Raw genomic sequence first — 26,676 nt, forward strand, 5'->3', positions numbered from 1 at the left:
CTGGCGAATAGGGAGGCCAATCCACGCCGCCTCCTGTATGTTTCGGATAGCCCAAAGCAATCACACGATCATCGAAATATTCATTCAGGAAATTAAAGACGTCGGCCGTGCGATGTGCCCGGGCACCATCTTGCATAAACCACGAGGTGTTCGCAGTGTCGTCTAAGGCAGTTTGTACCGCCACAAATTCACGAAGAATGTCCAGATAGCGTGATGCAGTAATCGTTTCGGATCTGAAAAATGGGCCAATGATTCCTTTGGAAGAAATGGCGGCCCAGACCAGTGCTTTTTGAGGATGCAGGGACGATGGGACTGCAACATGGGGCTTTTCGGTTCCCCATATGCGCCAGTTCTGTTTATTGACAAAGCCGTCCAGGTAAAAATAAGCTTCGTCAGTAAACCAAATGCTGCCCACATGCATATCGCCGTCATCAGTCCTGTGCACTATATCGTTAGCGAATGTCTCTCGTGCAGCAATGGTAGCGGCGCTGAGGGGTTGCCGCGATTGAATTTTGTACGGATAGAGGTGTAAACTCTGGCGCATGACACGATATGTGGACGTTGGCGTCATTTGGACCGCAGCTGCAACATGGCGAACGGAAACCCGAGGCCGCTGTTGGATCACCTGCTGCACTAGCTGCGCATTGCCCTCTGTGGTTGCCGTACACGGTCGCCCTACCTTTCCAGCACGTTCTTCCGTCACGTTCCCAGTCCGTTGAAATTTTTCAAACGGATCCTTTATTGTATCGCTTTTCGGTCCTTTGGTTACATTAAACCCCCGTTGAAAACTTTGTCTTGTTGCAACAACACTGTGTTCTAGGCGGTGGAATTCCAACACCAGAAAAATCCTCTGTTCTAAGGAATAAACCATGTTGTCTACAGCACACTTGCACGTTGTGAACAGCACACGCTTACAGCAGAAAGACGACGTACAGAATGGCGCACCCACAGACTGCGTTGTCTTCTATATCTTTCACATCACTTGCAGCGCCATCTGTTGTTGAAAATTGTAACTACTGTAATTTCGAAAGTTTGTCCGCCTGAAAATGTACTGTTGTCCCAAGCATATTGCAACAAACGGTGTATTTCTATCGCTGCTCGTTTAGTTTTTATTGCCGTTTCAAATAAACCGGTCATTTTTGAAACACCCTGTATATACTGTGACGGTTTCTTACCAAAAATGGTTCAAATGGCTCTAAGCACTATGGGACTTAACTTCTGAGGTCATCAGTCCCCTAGAACTTAGAACTACTTAAACCTAACTAACCTAAGGATATCACACACGTCCATGCCCGAGGCAGGATTCGAACCTGCGACCGTAGCGGTCGCGCGGTTCCAGACTGTAGCGCCTCGAACCGCCCGGCCACCTCAGCCGGCTGGTTTCTTACCGCCGATGTCCTCTTGGGTAAGCACCTGCCGGATTCGTTCTTCTTGCGAAGCGGACATGCGCCGAATTAGTTCTGCTTTCAATCGTTCGTAGCTGTTCGTTCCCGGCGGGCTAATTATGATGTCTTGAACCTCAGCGGCGTACTGGTGATCTAGTTGGCTGATCACCAGCGCGAATTTCGTGGCGTCGACCGTGTTACCCGCGTAGGAAAAATTTGCTACGACTTGCGCAAACCACAGGGATGGATTGTGCGGCCAGATGGGTGGTAGGCGCACCGCTAGACACGCCACAGAATTATTTGTCGGCTCTGGTGGATTCTCCATCTTAATTTCTTGCAAGGACTTCTCGTAAACTCAGCGTGCACGCAGGAAATCACGTCGGGGTCACCACCTTGTCGGTACCGGTTTGAATTACCGCGATCGACGGTTTAACATCTGCGTGTCTTGTAGGCTGAATAAGAGAAGTAGGCTTGTCTCAGCTTGGAATAATTTATTTAAGCAATCCTGCGGTCGGAACGGACAATATTACACTGCAACCGATAACTCGTGCAAATGCGTGAGAAAAGTTCAGTACGGTAAATTATTCCGTATCTAACACACTTGGATTCAAACTTCCGCCACAGAGTAGAACGTGGAACTCAACTCAACAATCAAAGAATAAAACACAGAACAAATGTTGCTTTTGTATAGCGTCTCTGGCGTCCAGCGGGAAAGCTTCGCAGCACTGTACTTCCAAACACCCGCGCATGTCACGGCACTGGACGATGACAGAAGACGCCACAAACATATAATATGAAACACTAATAATCGTTCTAACATCAACTAAAATGTACCCGGAGTTAATTAGCTAAGGTTATGACATGATTCATACGATATTCATGCCATTTCACAATACTCGCTGTTATACTGATAACTAAACTGATGGATTCCAACTATAGCCGGCCAGTGTGACCGTGCGGTTCTAGGCGCTACAGTCTGGAACTGCGTGACCACTACGGTCGCAGGTTCGAATCCTGCCTCGGGCATGGATGTGTGTGCTGTCGTTAGGCTAGTTAGGCTTAAGTAGTTCTAAGTTGTAGGGGACTGATGACCAGAGATGTTAAGTCCCATAGTGCTCAGAGCCATTTGAACCATTTTTGATTGCAGCTATGTCGTTATTTAACTGTAGCCCCGTCGGAGTATTCGGTATTCGCTAGCGAAAAATAACTTGATAGTTATTAATAACCGTTAAAAATAACGGTTATCAAAGAATAACTGGAATTGTGATAACGGTTACTCCAGAATAACCGTTTGGCCCACCTCTAGTGTGCCCTGCCACCAGATCATGTTTTGTCTGACCTACAGTATTACTTCGAAACAAATATTCTATATCGTCAGATGGTGACTATTGGCCACAGCTGTCAAATAGGAGTTACCGGCGGGAAAGCATGAAGAGTCACAGGTTAAAGATATGCCTGTTCGTGCAAATCTGTTTTGATGGCATATCTATGGTGCGTAATATCTTTGCAGTGTCATGTAGCTACAGAGTGAAATCAAAAAAGTGTAGGTTGCCTTTGTCCATAAACCAAAAAAATGTCGCAGACAAATTCAGGAGATGACAGTTTCGATTTCTTGTTTAAAATAGTTTTGATCGGTGATTGTGGTACGGGAAAGACATGTGTAGTTCAGAGATTCAAATCTGGAACTTTTATAGAAAGACATGGAAGTACTATAGGTGTAGATTTTTCTATGAAAACTGTGATTGTGGATGGAAAAAAAGTGAAGGTGAGTGTGAGACATCTGCAGGAAGAATAGTGTATCGACTAAACAGTGATCATTATTAGTATATAACCAGTATTAGAACTAATGAAGTTCTTGCCTTTGAATATCGCCATAATTGATAATAATTCATGAAAGACATCCGTTCAAGTGTTATATTACGTTTGAAAGCATACGGCATTGTAACTTCTAACGTCACAAGTCGGCTGAAAGAAAACATCTCAAGGGATCTCAAACTCCTGTCATAGGGAAGTATGTGTTGCTTGTTATAGGCCTACATTAAATAAATTTTCAATTATTGATTGTTGCTTGTGCTGTATATTTGTTTCCAATTGTGTTAGACAGGAATAAGTAAAGCGTAATGATATTCATCAAAATTTTTATGTTATCCTTGTATGCTATCCTTATGAATTTAACAAGTTTTGGTTGCCAAACGTCATGTATTATTATCACAGCATACTTAGTAGATTTAGTACCTCATTCTGACAATTATACACTGATTAACTTAATGTACATGCGAACTAATCAGATCTCTCCATTCTCATGGCTTTTCCTGATATATTACATACTGTGAGCTTCCATGCAATCATAGAGATTGGTTGCTGAGACTTTTTAGCTCACTTTAATTTTAGTGGCGAATTTGCAGCACCCGGTCTGTGTTGCCGAGCAGTTTTAGGTGCTTCAGTCTGGAACCACGCGACCATTTCGGTCACAGGTTTGAATCCTGCCTCGGACATGGATGTGTGTGATGTCCTTAGGTTAGTAAGTTTTAAGCTGTTCTAAGTTCTAGGAGACTGATGACCTCAGCTGTTAAGTCCTGTAGTGCTCAGAGCCATTTGATTTTCCAGTCTTAATACCTCTGCCATGAGGATGTCTTTGAAAACAGATCCAGATAATTCATGCCCAACAGCTAACTCGCTGCAAGTGATATCCTGCAGCCGTTGTCCACCAACCCTATAATCTTGTTATGAGGGAGGACAACATGAAAGTTGTTAAATGGGATCTAGTGAGCAACACGAGACATGGGTATATTCATCTGTGTGTGACTAATGTTATGTAGATGACATCTAGCTGTCTTGTATTTCAGGTGTAGATGTCGGTTGTAAGTTCTGTTTACAATATATCTTTTATTTGTTGTGAGTGATGATGGCCAAGATTGTGCTGTCTGCTAGAATTGTGTATGTATATTCAAAATATGCAATGAGATTTTTCCCTACTGACTTTCGCCAGTAACTGTGTCCTGACAATGTTTTTATATATAAATTGCTCATTCCAGAGCTACATTTATTATATTAATCAGAATTCCAATTTTTCCACAAGTATGATAGTTTCAAGTTTTGAGTATCGTTTAAAGGTGTTAGTAATGGTGATGCTGGCCCAAAATTCCCTATTCCCTTGAAGGTCCCATTAGTTTAGATTTTCCCCCACGTATTTTCATGTTAGTGATGTCAACCATTGACCTTTTGTGAAACCTTGTACTTCCACTATGTTAATGACAGCATCTTTCTGTTGGAATTGTATCTTGTAGCTAAATAATTCCATTTCATGACACAGACCCTTTCTTTCTTATATTCACTCAGTGCGCTTGATGTCAGTGTGTAATCAGTATCTAATACTTATCTCTTAGGAACCAGTTTCAAATGTGTCTTGTTCATGCTACTGTGTGTTCTGCAATTTTGTACTGAATCAAGTAACTTTACTACTTTGTTGTAACTATACTTCTTTATTGTATTGTTTGTAACTAACCTCTGCTTTATTTTTCCTTAATTCTAATTTGATGCTTAGTAATGTGTTTGTTCCATTCAACTTTTCTATTGCTCTTTACATTCAGCTTCAAGGGTCAGTTTCTGTAGGTGTACACCTTTACTGACATGCAAAAATGCCAAAAGAATAAGTAAGCTAATGTTTATTTGACCTAAAAGATTAATAGTAGTTACAATAAGCTGCAATGGTGAAAGGACTCTTACTGAAAAAGAGTGGAGTAGTGGTTAGTATTCTGTACTCAGTCGGGAGGAAAAAGGTTTAAATCCTTATCTGACCATCTTCCCAACATAGTTTTTCCTCTGGGCATGAGGCAGCCTACAATGAGTCAGATGGCTTTCCTGTGTTGTTGTGTGGCAGCAAGTAGTAGTGCATCATCGGTCATACTGCCGGTATATGTGGAGTGGGTTATTAATAACAAATTTCTTAAGTGAATACATGTATTGAAAAGGTACTGTGAACATCCCTAGTTCCTTAAATAAATGCTTGCAAGGTGATCTTGGGTGGCGCAATTATTACTTTTCCTCTTAATAAAATATAAGGCCATATGAAAGCAGCGAATGAAAATAGGCGTAATACACTAATTTACTGATACGTTTATCACCAAAATTTACTATAAACTTAAGTAGCTGACTCTGTTTCATCAAATCAGTGTATTTCTTCCAATTCAACTTCTAATCAATGCACACACCCAGAAATTTTGAATATTCTGCCTTAGTTACATACTTCCGTACATGGGTCAACAGAAACATCCGATCTCACGCGTCTGCTTTGACCCGTGGCGTAAGGGTGTTGTGGTGTGTGACGTCATTACGGCGCGGAGTTTGGTTTGTGAGTGTGGCGTGTTTGTAGATGTTGCCTCATTGACGTTACCTTAGTAGGAGTTTTAGGGCCTGTAATATATAGTTTACCTTTTTACTGTACTTTTTGTTTTAACGTCGTCTATGAGGCTTTTATCAGTTTGCCATTAGATTGTTCAATCTTTATGGTCTATATGTTTTGTCGCTACTCGTTATGTCTAATGAATCAATATGGTTTTTTTCTTCTTTTTTTTTTTTTTTTTTTTTTATTTGTTTCTTTTTCTTATCTTTTGATTGACCTACACATTGATCTGTAGCGTAGCCCTGAATACGAGGTTAGGTTGGGAGTTTTTTTTTGGCGGGGGGGTCAGGAGGGGGCTGCGCCCCCCCCCTGCCTGGCCTTGAGTACCACTTGTTTATTATTATCTTTGTTTGCTATCAATGTTAGCAGATTGTTCTTGTGAAACCTTTGTGTGTGTTGTTTTTCTATGTGTTTTCGTCTTTGTGATACATATGCAACGTTTTTATATCCGCCATATTGGAATTGTCATTTCCGCTATATTTGTGACGTCATGGGTCAAAGCCGACGGGTTGGATCGGACGCTTCCGTATTTCCCCGTACATAGTCTATATTTATCAATAGTGTTATGCCATTTACTGTTCAGCATTGTATGTACTGTGTTTTCTCAAACTTTAGTGAGAGTCTGTTTGCAGAGAAACACTTAATAATTTTCTGAAAGACATTATTTACAATTTCCTTAGATAATTCTTGTTTATTGAGTGTGATTACTATACTTGTATCATCAGCTGAAAGAACTAGCTTTTCATCTTCATGAATATAGAGTGGCAGGTCATTAATATATACGAACAATAAGGGACCCAGGACTGAACACTGTGGGACGTGATTCTTGATATTTCCCCAGTTAATTATAAAATATGGACTGTTCATACAGTACTAAAAAGTATTTGTTGTTGATTGCGTCATTCACCATCAATCACTAATGGCCACTTCATTCACAAGATCCGACATGAATAAAATAACATTCTTCAACGAGATGAAATTTTTAAAAGTACAGTATCTTTTTTTAATCTGTGAAATGATTTTGATGAAAGAAAGCCTGTCTATTGCCCCAGATAGGTTCAAATTACCTGTGAGAACCACATAAAAATTCCTTAGTAGTTTTTGGAGATCAGCATATTCAAATAGGCAGACATGATGGTTTTAGTTTTATTATTAGTGCAGTCTAGCGGTTTCCTGTGGCTGCACTCACGTATCAGTAATTTTTTGATGAAGAGTGATGGTAGGTAAATAAGCTACTGTACATGCAATAACATCAAGATCCCTGTCTGTCTGTGCAGGTTAAGTATAGCTTGTGATGTGCATCCCGTTCCCCACACCCCCACCTGCAAGCTGTCTCAAATCACAAGCACTGTATCGCCATGTGCAGTGTTGCTGTTGAGCAGTGCATACTTGCCATTGGCAAGAGTGTGCATCTATGAATCGTGCTATTTAAGTAGCTATACAGCATGTACATTAAGCAACAAATAGTGTAGAAGTATTGAAGATTGTATGAGCATTGTATGCATTACTTTCAATCATATCATATAGCACATATAACCCTATGAAAGCATTTTCACAACAATGATAAAGACCAAAGGTCAAAGAGTAAATAGCTTTTTCACAGAGTAAATATTTTCCCTTAATTCACATAATTTTCTCCAAATCACTAAGTAACTTGTGTTACACGCTTTCAAAATTAGCCTGTGTTCTTTGTCAGGGTTCAAGCTATGTCCATACCAAATTTCATTGAAATCTGTTCAGCAGGTTAGTCATGAAAATATAATAGACAGAGTTACTTTCGCATTCATAATATTAGTTTGGATAAACTTCCAGCTTTCACCAACTGCGACATGGTTGCATATACAGACAGTGATCCAATACTGCCACAATGTCATTATGGTCTAATCACTTTAGGACATGGTGTAAAAAAGATCTGAGAATGGTCATTACGGACTGAAACTGAAGATTGAGAATGGTCATTACGGACTGAAACCGGTCATCGTCTAAAGAATTCATATTGTGATCAAAGACTGAAATAAAAAACATTAAACTTCCAGCTAAAATGCATTTTTTTCCATCATACAATTTTGATGAACTAAAGCCTATACGGTGTCCCAAGCTATGCAAAGTTATCTGTGAAAACTACATAAAAGACATTAACATGTTCAGACCGACAGGTCGAGTTTTATCTAAAACTTTAAATCACAATATCTATTTTGATAAACTGAAGTCTATATGGTGTGCTGAGCTATGCTCAAGTTACCTGCAAAAACCCCATGAAAATTCATCCCAGTAGTTTTGGGGAAGTGTGTTCAAACAGCTACAACAGTTTTACAGATTTATTATTACTACAGATAGCTTAAAGCAATGTGATGATAGGCCATGTTATTTTTCTGTCCAGGAAATGTTCTCAAGTATTTGGGTTACCTTTGAAACAAAATTATATTTAGAGCTGTTCTACTTAAGCCCAGCTTCTTGCAAGATATGAATGACTGTCTGAGATTTCCCTTGCTGTATTATTTTGTTGCTACTGTGGTGATATCGACTAGGTAGTTTTTGTAGTGTGGGATATGGTAATCTGTCTGTTCCACAAATCTCAGAAAAAATTCTGGAGCACTATTAATTCATATTGGAAGTTACTGATGATATTGATTTAGGTCACACACTCTACTGACAACAGTATGTTGTTTGGAAGTGTCCCTAAATGGCAGCTGTAGATATGCATCTTCTAAATCTATCTTCATAACAGACTGCACCTGTAAGATTAGTCAGCAGCCTTACAGGCCAAGAAATTGGGTAACAGTGGTCATGGTCTTAAAAGTTCCCACATGTACAAATTTTGCAGTGCTTCCTGATGACAGTGTGGTAGCCCATTGCCTGGACTTGATTGTTACTAATGTGCTGAGTTCATCTCTACATTTCTTAACATGAAAGGAATCTACTGTGGGTAGTTTTTTGTTTTTGTATCTATCTTCAGTGTACTGTGAGTCTGTTTTTTTTTTTGCGGGAAGGGGATCTAGGCTACCTGGAAAAAGGTTCAAATATGAATGTCATAATGGTTCCAAGTCATGAAATGGTATGAACTGGGTACCAGTATTACTGACAAGGGGAGGTCCCCATTGGTGGGATCGACTTTTCAAAACAAACTATACAGTGATGTAAGTCAAAGTTCAAGGAATCACACCCTGCTGCCGTTCACTCTTGTGGGCCCTCGTTTAAGAATTTTGCTTAATGCTTTGTATGTTTACCAATAGTAACAATTGTCAGACGGGTTGCATAGCATAATGGTTAAGGTACCTACCTCATACGGAAAAGGTTATCAATTTGAATATTGTCAGGTGCACTGATTAATTTTTTTCAAGTCTTTATTGAAATGATCGTTATTTTTATTCAGGTAATTGGTTTACATGCAATTTTTTTTTAAATTGTTACTCCTTTGTCACATCATCTTAATCAATGCTTTAACATCATCAGTTGCTCTTTTTTTTTTCTTCCTGTCATTTTCTTGGAATCTTTGTGCAGGCGAATTTAATTATTTTTGTTTATATATCATAATATTTAAAGCAAAAATGCCAACCTGTCAGAAAAAAAGTCAACAAAGTAATCTATTTATGTTGATTGCGCAATGGTGTCAAGAATGTATTTTTCATTACAAGATGTGCATCTTTTCGGATGACAATTGTCATGGAAAGCAAAAAAGTAAAATGAAATTCAAGCAAAATGGGAATTTTTTTTTAAAATTTAATCACATGGCTAGGGCCCCCCCTCAGGCAGACCGTTCGCTGGGTGCCGATCTTTCAATGTGACTCCACTTCGGCGACCTGCAGTCGATGAGGATGATAGGATGATGGTGGTGGTGGTGGTGGTGGTGGTGGTGGTGGTGGTGGTGGTGGTGACAGCACAACATCCAGTCCCTGGGTGGAGAAAATTCACCGACCCAGCCGGGAATCGAACCCGGGCCCAGGGGATTAACAATCCGTCACGCTGACCATTCAGCTACCAGGGGCAGACAAAATGAGAAAGACAAGTAATGAATGCAGCAACATGGACAAAAATGTAAGATCATAAAATGGAAGAAATTAAATTGAAATTAACACATAACAATAATCAAAATTACATGAACAAGGATTCCAACTGGAAAAAGAATCGATAGAAAGAGAAATTAGAACAAATGGTGTATTTCATATGGTGACTAATACGATCTGACAGAGGAATAGGAAAACACACACTTAAGCTAATTAATTGAATAAAAGGAATGGCCTGAGTAATTTCGGTAAAGATTGAAAAATAAAAAATTTTGAAGCACTTGACAAGATTCAAACCCACAACCTTGTATATGTGCAGTCATTACCTTAACCACTAAGCTATGCAACCAGTCTGTAAAATGTTACTTTTAAATGAAGCTACAGATCATCACATGAAATTCAAGATTTTTTTCCCATCCTCGCAAGCAAGGACCCACCGGGGTGAATGGGGTTGACTTGCGACTTGCGACTGGAGCCTTTCGAATTAGCCGTGTGAACAGCTGGCTTGTGGAGGTTGGTGTCTCTCCAGTGCAGATCAGGTGCCAATAATAGCTTGCCCGTTATGCTAGACAAATTTGCAGCTCTCCTAAGTATTTGAACTACCATCTCCTCTTTCCAAACACGGAATTCCATCTCTGGTAACAGTGGCCCAGATCAGTGATAACAGTCGCAATCTGCATCCGGTCCCTCCTCTCTGAATTCCAGTTGTTTCCTCCACCACCTGCCCTCCGGGCCGACTCATGTTCATCTCCATGGTGCATCCCTTGGCCACAGCTTTGTGTTGACCTATCACAAGGTCCAAAAGACTCACTTCACCCCGAGGCCCTCTGTCACCAATATTTCTATACTTTCCATGCTTTGTGCATCTCGGGGCTCAGAAATGGGCTATACTGATGGCTTGATGATTGCTGGTCACGTAGGTTTTGCTTACTCATGCGAGACACGCTGAAGTGAAGTGCGCCCATTGCTGGATGGCTGTAGGTTTTCATTTTAAAGTTGGTAGCCATCTCTCATACGCTTGAGCATATTCTTTCCTGCTCCGGTGAGTCCTTTCTCATCTGCAGAGACTCCTTGAGGAGTTCGCAAGCTCTCGATCACTGTTTCCCTTGCCATCCCTTGGTTATGGCTTTCCAGGATTCCCTGTATGCCCATGAACAATATGGACACTCAGTGACCTTTTTCAGGATCCTGGACCATGTTGGGCTCCTGGAGAATGAACTCACTGATAGCCTGGCAAAACTGGCTACCAGTGAGCCAACTCTTGAGATCGGTATTCTGGAAACAGACCTCCAATTTGTATTATGCTGTCAAGTTTTAGGGATCTGGCTCATTCTGACTTCACCAAACTAACTATGGGTGATAAAGGAGACTTTGAAGCTGTGGAGGTCCTCCATGCAGGCCTCTCGCAAGGACTCTACTGTCCCTTGCCGGGTCCACGTCGGCTATACTGAGCTGGCTTATGGATGTCTCCTCCATCATGAGGACCCACCCCACTGTTGTTGTGGTTCCCATTTGACAGTGGTCCACATTTTGCTGAATTGTTCCAACCTAGCCACCCTGTGGCAGACTCTTAATCTCCCTGACTTGGTGCTACCCCTGATGTTCGGAGACGATGCCTCAGCGACTGACTTAGTTTTACATTTTATTTGTGAAGGACGCTTTTACTACTCTCTTTAAGGGAGAGCCACTCAACCTTATCAGCCCATTGAGGGGTTGGCAGAACACTACCACCTCTTCGCAGACCGGACTGTGGATGTCTAGGCTCAGTGGTCCACCCTACCCTCGTCCTACCCGCTCTTTTTTCTTCCTCCCTGCCCCTTCCGCCCTCACATGGTCTGTTCGACGTGTTGGCCTTATGTCTTGTCTGTGTTTCACTTGCCCTGTCCGTGTTGCTAGTCTTTCATGGACAATTTCTGAGTGAGGTACCTCTGTTAAGTGGTGGTGGGTGGTGGATTACGTCCCCTCATTGCACTTTATGTTCGGGGGCTTCTGGCTGCTCCATAGATGGGGCACCTCACCTGCCTGTCTTTCTTTCTTCTTTTTTGTACCTTATCTAGCCTTTGTTTACCTTTGGTAGACCTTGGGATGTTACTCCCCTGCCCGATAGCTGAGTGGTCAGCGTGGCGGATTGCCGTCCTACGGGCCCGGGTTCGATTCCCGGCTGGGTTGGGGATTTTCTCCGCTCAGGGACTGGGTTTTGTGTTGTCTCCATCATCATTTCATCCCCATCCAGCGCACAGGTCGAATGTAATAAGACTTACACCAAGGTGGCCAGACCGGCCACTGATGCTAAACGCTGATTTCCATTTTTTGTCCTGGTTTTGCGTGTTAGGCCATCACTGATGTACAGTCATGTAGATCTGTCAGTCTGAGGAACAAGGGACTGATGACCCAGTAGTTTGGTCCGTTTAATCATCCAACCAACCACCAGGGTGAATGGCTGCAGCTTGTGATTCGTTGGACATTAACCTGTATCACTGTATAGATTGTTTCAAAAGTCGATCCCACTGGTTGGGACATCTCCTTGTGAGTCACCTAACACAAATAAGCATCCATGGCAAATATTTTGTCTCTTAGTGTGTGTGTGTGTGTGTGTGTGTGTGTGTGTGTGTGTGTGTACATTTACAACAGCTTCATGCTTGGCATCATTTGTGCTCTATCACTGGATTTGGGGGAGGTAGGCGGATCCTTGTGGTACCAAAAGCCCACGAAGAAAATATATTCTGGTTCCAGCCTTCAGTACTATAGCATAGTGCTGAGATTTATCAACAAAGTGGAGGCCCCAAAGTCCACCTGAAAAATCATTTGGGATCCTACCATCACTTAATGCTGGTTTGGGAATAGATGGGAGGGGGGGTATGTAAAAGCATAGTGTTATTAACAACACTATTTATGTTGTCAACTATACTTACTTCCATTGTTTTAGAGCCTTTATTGGTGAAACTGTTTCCTGTGCAAACAAATTTTACTTGAAAATGTAGACTTACAGGAGGTTCTGCTACGTGGTCTGTAATTGTAGTTGTGCAACATGATCGAACTCAATTTTTTCAATGTGACAGCCCTTCAAATGGCTGTAGAGCATTCTGAACTCAGTGTCTGCCATTTTGTATACAATTACAGTTGCTGCTCTTGTATTGTTGTTGGTTCAGGAATCCATTGTAGTTCCAGGTCAGGCTGCAGAATGATTTCCGCTAACATAGGGCTAGGGAGTTTTAGTGCTTCCCTGAAGATGGTTTCATTAATCATAACATCTGCATTTGTAGTTTTGCACTTGATTTTGCTGCATTTGTACCAAAATCATTATGCCATGTGATTGTGCACCCACTATTTATTGGACCACTGTAGATACTTAGTAGCTCGAAAAATATTGAAAATTTCCACTGAAGCGCTAAATGCTAAGGACAGTGTAGAGCTTTTGCAGTAATGCAAACAATTCTGACCCTGCCCATGACAGGAACAAGATGCATTGCTGTTGGTCTTAGTGTACCTTGTGAGGCTGAAAATGTTGGGACAGGCATGACCCCATAAGAGTCGCATTGATCCTTGCCAGAGCCTACACTTAAGCTTGGCAGACAAACTTTTATTGCAGTTGCAAATAACACTAAGTGGTTTTTGCCATCAGTTACACAGGTGATGTAGTGTGTATATGTTATATTGTAGGCAGCATTGGCAGTTGCGCTGTGAATTTTCTGTTGCCTGTATCAAGTAACTGTGTATGGTATTGGCATCCATTTAGTGAAACTTGGCAACAACAAGTCATCTGAAAATGGCACTGGCATAAGCAATTAATTTTTCTCTGTAAGACGGTTCCATATCGACAGTGTTATTTAAAATTTCAGTTTATGGAATTTTTCTCAGTTTATTAGACTTAAAATTTCTGACTCTGTAAGAATAAACCATGTTGAGAAAATTTTGAACTGTACTGCCAAAATAAGTGTGTATAACTCCATGAATTCCAGTGCCCTTTCTTTATTGTTAACACGTATTGCATAGAAACACACAACAAATAGCTATTCAACGTATACACACTTTCTAAAGGGGTTGCTCATGTGTGCCCGTTGTCAGTCAACTGTTGTATGACATTCCCACCAAGTATGGAAAGCTATTTACTTTTAACATGCTTGAAACATTAGCTTTCCTTGTTTTGTTGATGTGAAACTCAGGTGAAAAGTTGAATAAAAGCAGGCATTCCATAGATTAGTCTGTATGTGGACCATGAGACATAACTGGATAGCTCACTTAGTAAGAGCAATGCCCATGACAGGCAAGGGTCCACATTTGATACCTAGTCTGCCACAGTTTTAATCTCTCAGCAATAATAAAAACACTTAACTCCATTGCAGTAAAAAAGATTCCTTTTGCACATTTAAGTTTGGGAAGGATGAGAGGAGGGCTGCATGTGCAACATTTATTTATTGTGCTGAATATGTGGGCAGTTGTAAGTTTGCCTTGTGGAGACTAGAATCCAGATTTGCTGCTTATTACAGCTATCACCTTAACCATTACGCCTGACTCAAAATTTCATTGACATTGATGTTTCCATCTATGGTTTCCAAGCACTACTGCCTGAGATTCTCCCACAAGGTATGAGGGAGTAACACCATTGGTTGAACAGAATCGGTGGATGACTACTGCTTACCCAGCCGCAAGGGACCTGTATGAAATTAAATTAAATGAATGCATTGAATGGGATGAAATCAGTGAAGATGCAATGACATGAAATAATATCCTTTGGGGTAAGGTAAGCCACAGTGCAACATTGACTCAGGTGACATAGACACTGCACTGTCAGCTTCATGTCAGAGTTTGACAGTGGATCACATTATGTACCTCATCTACAATGCCAGTGTGTCCTTTCACTGGCCTTCAAGTCATCTGCAAAGACTGACTGACTGTCCTGGTGGGGGAGTAGTGCCGCTCAGTGATTGGGCAGTCATGTGATCGCAAAGATTCATCTGCTGACCAACTGCAGAGGACTGCACAACCTTTTAGGAACTTGATAAATTATTAATGTTAGCATGAAGATATTGTAGCAATGTTTCTGTAACGATAGAAACTTTCCACCAAGTGCACAATAATAGGGAAAATGTAAAGGCCATTTCTAGCTGAAGAATAACTACCCTTTCATTCCTGCACCTATGTGCAGATAAGGAAAGATCTTTCCATTTTTCAGTTCTCTCTTTCTCTTGGTTTTGGTGAAGGATCACTTTTCAAGTCTAATATCCTTGCTTCTGTCCCGGTGACTTTTAAATAGAGCTCTGTTAATTTTAATTTTTCTACATTCATATTTTATGTTCAGGCATATTCAGACAATGGTATTTTTCACAGGTTATGTAAATATTTGCATTTTTACAGCTCCAGATCTGGGATACAGCAGGTCAGGAGAGATTTAGGACAATAACACAGAGTTATTATCGCTCAGCGAATGGTGTTATAATTGGTAAGAAGTCATGTAATTTATTTAAAGAATTTTCTTATGATTTTGTGTTTTAAAAACAAAATGGGTAAGCAAATTAATATACATTGTTGTGAATTTGCTTTCTGTGTCTTGCTACCAGTTTCAACATGTTAATGTAATAAAGTTTGGAAAGTTGCCTTATGAGTATTGTCAGTATCTGTGTTTGTTCCAAATATAATGTTCTGCATGTATGGTTCATGTTTTTATTTAGCTATTTATTCAATTTTGTGTATTTTAGTTTATGATATAACCAAGCGATCATCATTTCTTAGCCTGCAAAGGTGGATAGAAGAAGTTCGAAGATACACGGCTTCAAATGTGATGTTGGTACTGGTTGGTAAGTACTGCTCAAGTATTGATAAATAAACAGCTGATCATTTTGTTCTCTTTTTGTGTGTTATTACGTTTGATAACAGGTAGAGTAATTGAAAAATAGGTACAAAACAATTTTGCTCTACACGATTGCCTAGTCATTTTATCGAAATTATATTGAAACTGAGTGACTTCACTGATCAGTTTAATTGTCCTGGTTGCCACAAGTTCTGGAAATCAAAGAATATCAGGGAATTTCAAATGTATCGGGGGAGGGGGGGGGGGGACTGGAAAAATCTCATTTTTATCTCAGTGGATGAAATGGTTTGTTTACTGAGATGTCATGCATTGTCGCTGGCTTTGTACTACTTCCCTACTCCCTCATTATTACTCCTTCTCCCCTTCATACCACTCCCCTCAGCCTGCAGTCAGTGCTGCCGCCACTTATGCCACTAGCCTTGCAGCTGCCGATAAGAAGCAGGGAGGCTTGAGTAGTAGTTTTTTTTGTATCTGATTCTCAGAGATTGTTGATGCAGTGGCTGGAGACGGTGGTCATGTGTGTGCTGTGTCAGAGTGATAGTGTAAATGTGTGTGCTCTCATTTTCTGACAGAGGCTATGGCCAAAAATTTAGTTGTGAGTGTGTTGTTGTCTTTTCTACATCCCTGTCTGCAGCTCAGAGATCATCTTTATGGTGAGTTGCTACCTATCCTGATTAGTTCTGATTCTCAGAGTATTTGTGCAACTTATCTGTTTGCATATTGATCATCGCAGCCTCATTTCGTCAAAATGATGTCTGTGACAAATGAAAGCTGTAGCATGCCGATCTGAAGCCCATAGTTTCCCACTAATGTGCAAGCCCTGCCCATTATAACTAGTCTCACCGATCTACCCTAAGGCTGGGTCTGTTTGCGTGCGGCATATGCGGTGGATTTTCATGGTCTGTCCATGGATCTGGGTCTGCAGTGCTCCTTGGCAGGCCAGAGACCACAGGTGATGGATTTCAGGAATTGCATCTGTCTCACCACAAGTGCATTGTACAGTGTGGCGTTTTATAGACATTTCATTTATTCTTGTACATTTTGGCACCTCAAAAATAGGTTATTTATTAGAAAGTGTGGGCGATAAGAAGAAGAAAATTGTGGCAGTTGCTGACAGTTTGCACGCTATGTACTCATATATTTCGCGGAAGAAAAATCACACAGAACCTGTAAAATAATAGACATAACACAGTGGGGAATAACTGACAATAATGAACATAGTAAGACCAACATTTTATTGGCAGTCATCTATAGTGTTGGCTTACACAACACTCCTTTCAAAATATCTAAATTTTTCTGAGGTTATTTCTGAAATCAGTGAAGGTATTTTAAATCTGTCTTATGACTCCAAGGCTGTAGAAGCATGTTTAACTAGGAGAAAGATAGAAGTCACCTGTCGAAAAATTAGAGAGACCTTGTACAAGAATTATTTGATGGACACTGAAAGTCTTAAGTGGAAACATTCCCTCTGGAGTGGACAACAATCTCAATTATTGAGATCCTTGGGAGAGCCAACTCTGATAAAATTATTCCACTTGATGTGCAAGATGTGAAACATGTGAAATACCCTCAGACTTCTAGAAGAATATAATAATTTTAATTAAAAAGAAGGAAGGTGTTGACAGGTGTGAATATTACTTGACAAGAGTTTAATAAGCCCTGGTTGCAGGATACTGAGTTGTTGAATTATGTACAGAAGAATGGAAGAACTAGTAGAGGATTAGTTTGGTTTCTGCAGAAAAGGAGGAACATGCAAGGGAGTAATGACCCTTCGATTTACCTTACAAGATTGTTGAAGACAAGCGAATTTACTTTTGTAGTCTTTGTAGATTTAAATAAAGCTTTTGATATTGTTGACTGTAAGACACTATTTGAAATTTTGAAGGTAGCAGCGCTAAAATATGGGAAGCAAAAGGTTATTTACAACTTGTACAGGAACCAGACTGCAGGTACAAGCTAAAAGTTCAGGGAGAAGAAATATAAATTTTGAGGTTTGCTGACGAAATTGTAATTGTGCCAAAGAACAACTGAACATAATAGATAGTCTATTGAAAAAGGTTATAAAATAAAACAATTGTAATGGAATGTTGTCAGTTAAATGAGAGAATACTGAGAGAAATAGATTATAAAATGATACACTGAAAGTAATAGATGAGTTTTCCTATTTTGGGAACAAAATAACTGATGATGATGGGAGGTAAGAGGGTGTAATATGCATACTTGCAATAGCAAGGAAAGAATGTCTGAAAAAGAGAAATTTGTTAATATCTAATATAAATTTGAGTGTTAAGAAGTATTTTTTGAAGGTGGGTGTCTGGAGTGTAACATTTTACGGAAGTGGAATGCAGATGATAAGTAGTTAAGACAAGGTGAGAAAACAAATTTTTGAAATGTTTTCCTATTGTTGAAGTGGAGCAGAAGTGGAGCAGATTGTGTTGGGCAGCATATTCAGCAACTGGGTGGTCCAGCTGTCTCTTGGCCACAGTTTGTCAGTGGCCATTCATGCGGACAGACAGCTTGTTAGTCACCATGCGCATGTAGAAAGCAGCACCACTCACCTCTCTTTGGCAGATTCGTGCTTGGCTACCACATGGCCCCAGCCTTTGCAGCATTTTTTCCCTTCTGTGTTGCATATATATCCTCTTGCTATTCTTTTTCCCCTCACTTGGGGAACATGTCTAGGATGTAATTGGGAATGCTATGCATTGTCTGTCGCTGACATACAAACAGTCTCACCTTTGTTTTTCGCCCCCTTTTCCTTTCCTTGTTTCCCTTCTCCTCTCATTCCCCTGCTTCGGCATTTGAGGTTCCTCTTTCCCTTCTTCCTCCCTGTGCGTTCCTGAAGGCCAGCCTACACATCTGACGGGTAACAGGTGACTGGGTAATGCATAATTCCCAGCCTCGGGTCGACAGGTAGGGTCCACATGTACCCCCTGGTACAGGTCAGGCCCAGGGAGTGGTGGTTGCCTGAGCTTCAACATTCCCAAATTGCCGATTGGTCCCTCTGTCAGATGTTTGGAAGGTGTGACCTGAGGTGTGAACAGTCATCTAAGGCGGGTGCGCCCCCTTGTGAAGGGAGCACTATTGGAGATGCTGGCAATCATGGGGATTTTCTCACAATGAGTTAATCATCTTCCCAATCGATGTCTACGTAACGTAAATGTAATGATTCAAAGCCCCTTTCCACTGCACCATGGTTCCTCGTGGTCTCACATGCTGAAGACGGTCAGTCCTTCACTACATTAAATCCATTTATTATTCAGAAAGGTGTTGATGCAGTTGCTGGTCCTGTGAAATCCTCCTCTCATTTATTGGCACTTTGCTTTTGGAAACTCTCTGCACTGATTCTCAACAACTGCTTGCTCCCTCACTTCACCACAGCTGCTGTGTTCCTGTTGAGGCCCATAAAACTTTGGATTCTTCCTGTGATGTAATTTACACCAGTCTGCTCGGCGGTCTAACCAAGGCTAAGATCTAATCTTACCCCTCTGATCAGCATTTCACCACCATCTGTTGTGTAATGGAGAAGGTAGATTCCTCCTTAGTGCCTTCCCGCACTCTTTTCCTCACCTTTGATAGTGTTGCTGCTGTCAAAGATCAAAGCAGGCTATGAAATTATCACAGTCCGGCCATACATTCCGAACCCGATGCGCTGCTACCAGTGTCATCGTTTCAACCACAGTGGAACGTCTTGTCGACACACAGCCAAATGTGTAACCTGTGGTACGGATGCACACGAGGGCAATTGTCCGCCTCCTTGCTGTATCAACTGTAATGGTGGCCGCACTGCCTTCTCTTGGGGTTATCCCATGTATCTTGATGAGCGGGCTGTCCAAGAGATTCAGGTAAAGGAAAAAGTGCCTTACCCAATAGCTCGCAAGTTACTGGCTAGTCACAAACCCTCTGTTCTGGCACCTATAGTTCTGTTCTCGTTACCTCTCACTCTATGAAGGACATGGCCACGCAGACGTGCGACCTCAAATTCAGCTCTGAGGTTGTGAAATCGCCCAGTGTCAAGGTAGCATCACCATCCTCCCATCCCGCTGTGCAACAAACATTATAGAGCTGCACTTTACTGGCTTAAGAGGGACAGGCTCAATAAAGTCATGGAAATTATGGGAACCAACATTATGAACAAAACACAAATGAAACAATGGTGGATTCAAACACGGCAGAAAGAGCGGGATGCATCCAACAAGGGTCGCTGATTACACTCTTTCTTTCCTGATGTACACGAAAGACAAAACTGAAACATGTCAACCCAAGCTGGGGGGTGGTCCATTTCCTGACAGGCCATGGGCCGTATCCGGTACATTTAAACTGTATGGGACTAACTAACAATGAAGTATGCGGAGAAACTGGGACACCAGAACATGTCACACTGCTGTGCAACACGCTAGCACAAGTGAGTCCTATACAGAACGACAATGACATCGCCAGAATAATACTTAATCCTTGTGACTGGAACACAATAAACAGCATAGCCAATATTGTATCGAACACTGTGCACAAAGAATACAAGTGCCAAAACCCATATGGAAGGAGGCATAGACAAGCACAAACAACAAAAAAAACCACATGGGAGGACACAAACATGACCACAGATTCCGAAAACGAGGAAGGAACACTACATGAACATGACTCAGAAGGTATCAACATGTAAGGGACCAAAACCCACAATGCATGACACAGCATGCCACAACACAGTCACAAACAACACAACAATCATAAAACAAACAAACACTGGCACCACATACTAAGACTGTAGTAATAAGGTAATGTCGCTTGGGAGGAGAAGGCTCGAAGAACTTTTATTCCGAGGCTCCTCCTTCCCAATGACATCCTGCATAGTGTTTAATGTATACTACACACAAGCAGTAATGTATTGCTCGTCTTATTGTGTGCAGACAGAAGTAGATTCTCTTCTCTATTCAAAGCTACAATCAATGAATTTTATATATATTATAAATGCATTAAATTATTTAAGGAATAATGCATTCAAGTAGCAATGAACTATATTCTATTTCTACTAACAAGTTAGAAACATAAGTGTATTTCTCATGTAAAGCTAAAATTCATGTATGAAGTGCTCAATCAGCATTTAATCTGTATACATTAGCACAAACCATTTCAAATGAGAATACCTCGAGGTTGTGCCGAGACCTTCTCATCTGAAATAGGTAGAAATAGGCCATTATTAACCTACATGTTACTCAGACTGTATTACACATCCAAATACAGCGTATCACTTCCCTCTACATACTACAAATTATTTTCACCACTTTCATTGTGTTACATTTTCTTTTTTTCTTTTTCTTTGACATTTGCATTATATAAATTATATCCTCATCAACTAGGTAGTAACAAATTATATGGAACCATTTTAACAGTTGTTAAACATGCAATTCGCTGTAACCTCAGAGAAATCTTTATGTATTATGTTCTCTATATTATTAAAAAACAGCATTAACAGCTGTATACCAATAAGATTGTAACAATGAGAAGTCTTTGCTGTTAGATTCAGAAGCATCCGACCCACCTTACATTTCAAGGTGGTGGCTTACTCTGTACTGTTAATGAAATTTGCAACAAACCGTCAACCACCAGTTGCACAAGCAGTAGGCAGGAAAGGATAGGAGGAGTACTCTTGTGAAGACTTCCTCCATCTCTCCAGCCAAACAACACCCGAGTCTTCCTGTAACCGGAAAGGCTCGAAGAAGTCCACCAAAGGCAAACAGTCTTCTCCTTCGCCAACTCGAAGATCCTGTTTGACGGTGTCGCCACGTGGTACCTTAGCCCGACCAGCCTATCTGTGTCTCACCAGTGCGCACCACCAACCGTTTTTCAGCATTGGACTCCGCGGACTGACTGCACAAGCAAGTTGATGCTGCTGTGAACCCCATGGACCAGGATCCTTCTGCTTCTGTGCCCTGTAGTAGCGACTCTACACCGGCTGTCACTCAGCGACTGCCGAGTTGACACCCTTACATCTCTTCCTCCTCATGACTGTACTTCAATGGAACATTCACGGTGTTCGGTCCCACACAGAGTGTTTACTGCTGCTTTCAGCATTGCAGTATCCCCTTGTACTCTGCCTTCAGGAAACGAAATTGCACCCTCATGACTGCTTGGAGCTTTCACATTATTTACCGATCCATTTTGATCTTCCCCTTGAGGTCGGCATTCCATCTCATGAGGGTGCCATGCTGCTCATAAGGGATGACCTTCATAGTCAACCCATCTCCCTGACTACCAGTCTTCAAGCTGTTGCAGTTCGCCTTTTCCTTCCCTGCCTGACGTTTTCCCTCTTTACCATTTATGCACCTCCTTCATTCGATGTCACCAGGGCAGCCTTCTTTCACCTTATTGGGCAGCCACCTCCCTCGTTTTTGCTACTCGGTGACTTAAATGCGCATCATCCCCTTTGGGGTTCTCCCAGGACCTGTCAGAGAGGTGCTCTCTTGGCTGACCTTCTTAACCAACTTAACCTCTTCTGCCTTAACGCTGGAGCAACCACTTTCCTTTCCAACTCGTCACACACCTATTCCCATTTGGACCTGTCCTTTTGCACTGCCCAGCTCGCCCATTGTCTTGAGTGGCTCGTTCTTTCTGACACCTATTGAGCGACCATTTCCCGTGTGCTCTCTGTTTGCTGACTCCTACCCCATCTGTGTGCAACCCCAAATGGCAGCTTATTATGGCTGACTGGCAGCTTTACTCCTCCCTGGCAACCTTCGAAGAAAAAGATTTCCCGGTTATGATGACCAGGTGCACTATCTCACCAACATTATCCTTACTGCTGCAGTATGTTCCATTCCTCACAGTTCCTCTTTACCACATCGTGTCCCAGTCCTCCGATGGCTCTCTGGGACCAAGATCCATTCACCCATTTCCAGCCTCACAGTAGCAGATGATGTTATTGTGGACCCTGTTGCTATCTTCAACACCTTGGGCCACCATTTTGCGGAAGTTTCGAGCTCTTCCCACTATCAGCCTGCCTTCCTCTATTGGTAACTAGTGGATGAGGCTTGGGCGATACCCTTCTCTTCTCTGAATTGAGAGTGCTACAATGCTGCCTTTACTATGAGGGAGCTCGATCATGCTATCAGTTCATCCCGATCCTCTGCCCCAGGGCTGGACCCATCCACATTCAGATGTTGTAGCACCTTTCTCTTGTAGGCAAGCACTTTCTGCCTAACAAGTACAACCTCATCTGGGGAGAGGGCACATTTCCTAGGCACTGGTGTGAAGCCACCATGATATCCATACCTAAGCCTGATAAGGACAAGAACCGTCTAGCTACTGCCTCATCTCTCTTACGAGTTGCGTTTGCAAGGCGATGGAACATATGATTCATACCCAGTTGGTATTGTGGCCCGAGTCTTGCAGTTTTTTGACGAATGCAGTGTGGATTTCAAGCAAGGTGTTCTGCAGTTGACCATCTCGTTACTTTGTCCACCCACGTTATGAATGGTTTTCTGCTGACTACGGCCATGTTTTTCGATTTGGAGAGAGCCTATGACACCTGCTGTAGAACTGGTATCCTCTGTACTCTTTATACGTGGGGCTTCCGTGGCCACTTTCCCTGTTTCCTTCAAGCATTTTTATGAGATTGAGTTTTCGAGGTGCGTGTGGGTTCTGCCTTGATGGACACCTATATCCAAGAAAATGGTGTGCCTCAGGATTCCGTCCTGAGTGTCATCCACTTTACTATCGCCATTAACCCTGTCTTGGCCTGCCTCCCACCGGGCATCTCTGGCTCGCCTTTTGTTGACGATTTGGCCATCTATTGCAGTTCTCAACGGACGTGTCTCACGGACAAGGGAACCTCCCCATCACACCCCTCTCAGATTTAGTTATAAGTTGGCACACTGGATAGGCCTTGAAAAACTGAACACAGATCAATCGAGAGAACAGGAAGAAGTTGTGTGGAACTATGAAAAAAATAAGCAAAATATACAAACTGAGTAGTCCATGCGCAAGATAGGCAACATCAAGGACAGTGTGAGCTCAGGAGCGCCGTGGTCCCGTGGTTAGCGTGAGCAGCTGCAGAACGGGAGGTCCTTGGTTCAAGTCTTCCTTCGAGTGAAAAGTGTAATTTTTTATTTTCAGACAATTATCTGTCCGTCCATCCGTCCGATGCGAGGTAAAAACATATGTTTTGACAGAGCACAGGGAAAACTGTTCGGCTGTGAAACTGTTGCATTCATTTGTTGCAGTTTATGTGACAAACTCTTATGTTTTCATCACTTTTTTGGGAGTGATTATCACATCCACAAGAAAACCTAAATCAAGCAAGGTAGAAGAATCTTTTTACCCATTCGCCAAGTGTACAAGTTATGTGGGTCGACAACATATTCCTGTCATGTGACGCACATGCCGTCACCAGTGTCGTATAGAATATATCAGACGTGTTTTCCTGTGGAAGAATCGGTTGACCTATGACCTTGCGATCAAATGTTTTCGTCCCCCTGCGGGTCCGGGGATTAGAATAGGCCCGCGGTATTCCTGCCTGTCGTAAGAGGCGACTAAAAGGAGTCTCAAACGTTTCGGCCTTATGTGATGGTCCCCTCTCGGGTTTGACCTCCATCTATCCAAATTATTCCGAAGAGCGAGCCAATTGGGGAAGGGCACCTTACATGGTGCACTGTATCCTTCGTGCAATTAGACCTATTGCCGTCTTTCTCGTCGTTGCGATGGTGTCCCGCTCGTTTTCGATCTCATGGGCGATTACCACGCTGCACTCTGCAGTGTTTCTTTTACCTGCGACGACGACCTTGGCCATTTTTGCACCTAAGATCCAGCACGGTAGCCAGTCCGTTGTGGTGGGGTCGCCATGTACCCTCTTGGTTGTAGCCCCCTGACAACACAGGGATCGCTCTACTGATGCCTGCGCCGTTCACTCCCCACGTATGCCAAGGAGTAGATGCCCATCTCCCTGGGGCATCGGGACTCCCGGCAATGGCCATCCTGCCAGGTGGCCTTTGCTGTGGCTGGGTGGCGCCCGTGGGGAGGGCCCTTGGTCGGAGTAGGTGGCATCAGGGCGGATGACCCGCAATGAAGCGTGGTACATCATCTCTCGCTGGTGGGCCACCACCAGCAGTCTCTAAGCGATCGAGGTCTAACCTCAACGGTAGGAAATACGATCCACGATCATTTCCCTCCCTGGCCACTCCATGGGAGGAACGTATGGCAAAAGAAGGCAGTGGAGACTATTCACCCCGGTTCCTTGTGTGTACGCGAGTTGATGGGGAATCGTTTATGTCAACCAAGCCCCAGTTTTTTGTGGAGCATTTAGAGGACAAGTTCGGGGAGGTGGAGGGCTTGTCCAAGATGCGCTCTGGTTCTGTGCTCATCAAAACGGCATCCTCTGCCCAGTCACGGAGGTTGCTCAATTGTGACAAGTTGGGGGATGTTTCAGTTAACATCACGCCGCATAAGAGTCTGAACATGGTCCAGGGTATAATATTCCACAGGGATCTTCTTCTGCAGTCCGACGATGAATTACGCGCCAACCTCGAACGACGAGGTGTTCACTTCGTCCGGCGCGTCCATCGGGGTCCGAGGGATAATCAGGTAGCCACCGGTGCCTTCATCTTGGCCTTTGAGGGTGATGTCTTACCCGAAAAGGTTAAGGTGATGGTTTACCGTTGTGATGTGAAGCCATATATCCCTCCTCCGATGCGGTGTTTTAAATGCTGGAAGTTCGGGCACATGTCATCTCGCTGTACTTCCAGCATCACGTGTCGGGATTGTGGACGTCCTTCGCATCCTGATACTCCATGTGCCCCGCCTCCTATCTGTGTTAACTGCGGAGAACACCATTCCCCCTGCTCGCCGGACTGTAGGATCTTTCAGAAGGAAAGGAAGATAATGGAATATAAGACCCTGGACCGCCTGTCCTACACCGAGGCAAGGCGGAAATTTGAGCGGCTACATCCTGTGCCAATGCCAACTAGTTATGCCGCTGCTGCAACACCAGTTCGATCTCAGCTCGGTCAGCATTCACCGGCCCCCTTGGTTGTGGGGGGCACTTCACTCCCTGTTGCTCCTGCTCCATCTACTTCAGGAGCAACACCACCCCAACCACCGGGGACATCTGTTCCCCCTTCACAGCCGGAGAAGCGTGAGCCTTCTTCGGCTCCTCTCGCTCGGAAGGGGTCCCTTGGGGCCCTCCCATCCCAGGCTTTGCCCAGTGCCAAAGTGGACACCCGCAAGGTTGTCAAACAATCACCGGTCGCTGGTCGTAGGGCGTCACGGTCGTCTTCAGTCCCAGAGACTGACCCAGTGAGGCCCTCCCAGCCAGAACCACCTAAGGCTCAGCGCGCAAAGCAGTCAAAGAAAAAGGCTCCCAAGCATCCTGAAATTGCGGTGGCACCTGTCCCACCGCAACCTTCTCCCTCTGCGTCCGAGGATGAGGTGGAGATCCTGGCGTCCGCTGAGGACATGGATCTCGCCAGTCCCTCGGATGCAGTAGATAGCTGTTGTCCAGGTGGTGACTCAGTAGCAGCAGGGGCCCCGGAGGCGTAATCTGCCTCCCCAGTCCCTTCACGCCTTTCCCATCCATGGCTAATACCATCCTCCAGTGGAACTGCAGCGGTTTCTTCCACCATCTAGCTGAGCTCCGCCAACTTCTCAGCCTTCGCCCTTTCTTCTGCATTGCTCTGCAGGAAACTTGGTTTCCGGCGATGCGAACCCCCGCCCTCCGTGGCTATCGGGGTTATTACAAGAACCGAGCAGCTTATGAAAGGGTGTCTGGTGGCGTCTGCATTTATGTCCTTCACACTCTGCACAGCGAGTCTGTCCCTCTCCAGACGCCTTTAGAGGCTGTCGCTGTACGCGTGTGGACGCCACAGGCTGTTACCGTCTGCAGTCTTTACATTCCACCGGATGGTGATGTCTCGCAGCATGTCCTGGCTGCACTGGTCGCCCAATTGCCGCCACCTTTCTTGCTATTGGGCGACTTCAACGCTCATAACCCTCTGTGGGGGGGGTCAGTGGCAACACGTCGAGGCGCCATCATTGAGCATTTATTGTCGCAGCTCGATCTCTCGCTGTTAAATGATGGTGCCTTCA

The 26,676-nt window shown here is 43.1% G+C and overlaps 1 protein-coding gene across 1 annotated transcript in view; it reads left to right on the plus strand.

The window, feature by feature from the left end:
* The first annotated feature begins 2,871 nt into the window (after nucleotides 1-2,871).
* LOC126191379 (ras-related protein Rab-43) overlaps nucleotides 2,872-26,676 on the plus strand; it is a 60,384-nt gene continuing 36,579 nt past the window's right edge. Inside the window, exons 1-3 of the mRNA XM_049932231.1 lie at nucleotides 2,872-3,150; nucleotides 15,147-15,231; nucleotides 15,488-15,586. Of these exons, the coding sequence (XP_049788188.1) occupies nucleotides 2,959-3,150; nucleotides 15,147-15,231; nucleotides 15,488-15,586 (376 nt within the window). The 5' untranslated portion in view covers nucleotides 2,872-2,958. The remainder of the gene's footprint in view (nucleotides 3,151-15,146; nucleotides 15,232-15,487; nucleotides 15,587-26,676) is intronic.

The sequence above is a fragment of the Schistocerca cancellata genome, chromosome 6 (genome assembly GCF_023864275.1).
Source record: "Schistocerca cancellata isolate TAMUIC-IGC-003103 chromosome 6, iqSchCanc2.1, whole genome shotgun sequence".
Taxonomy (NCBI): Eukaryota; Metazoa; Arthropoda; class Insecta; order Orthoptera; family Acrididae; genus Schistocerca; species Schistocerca cancellata.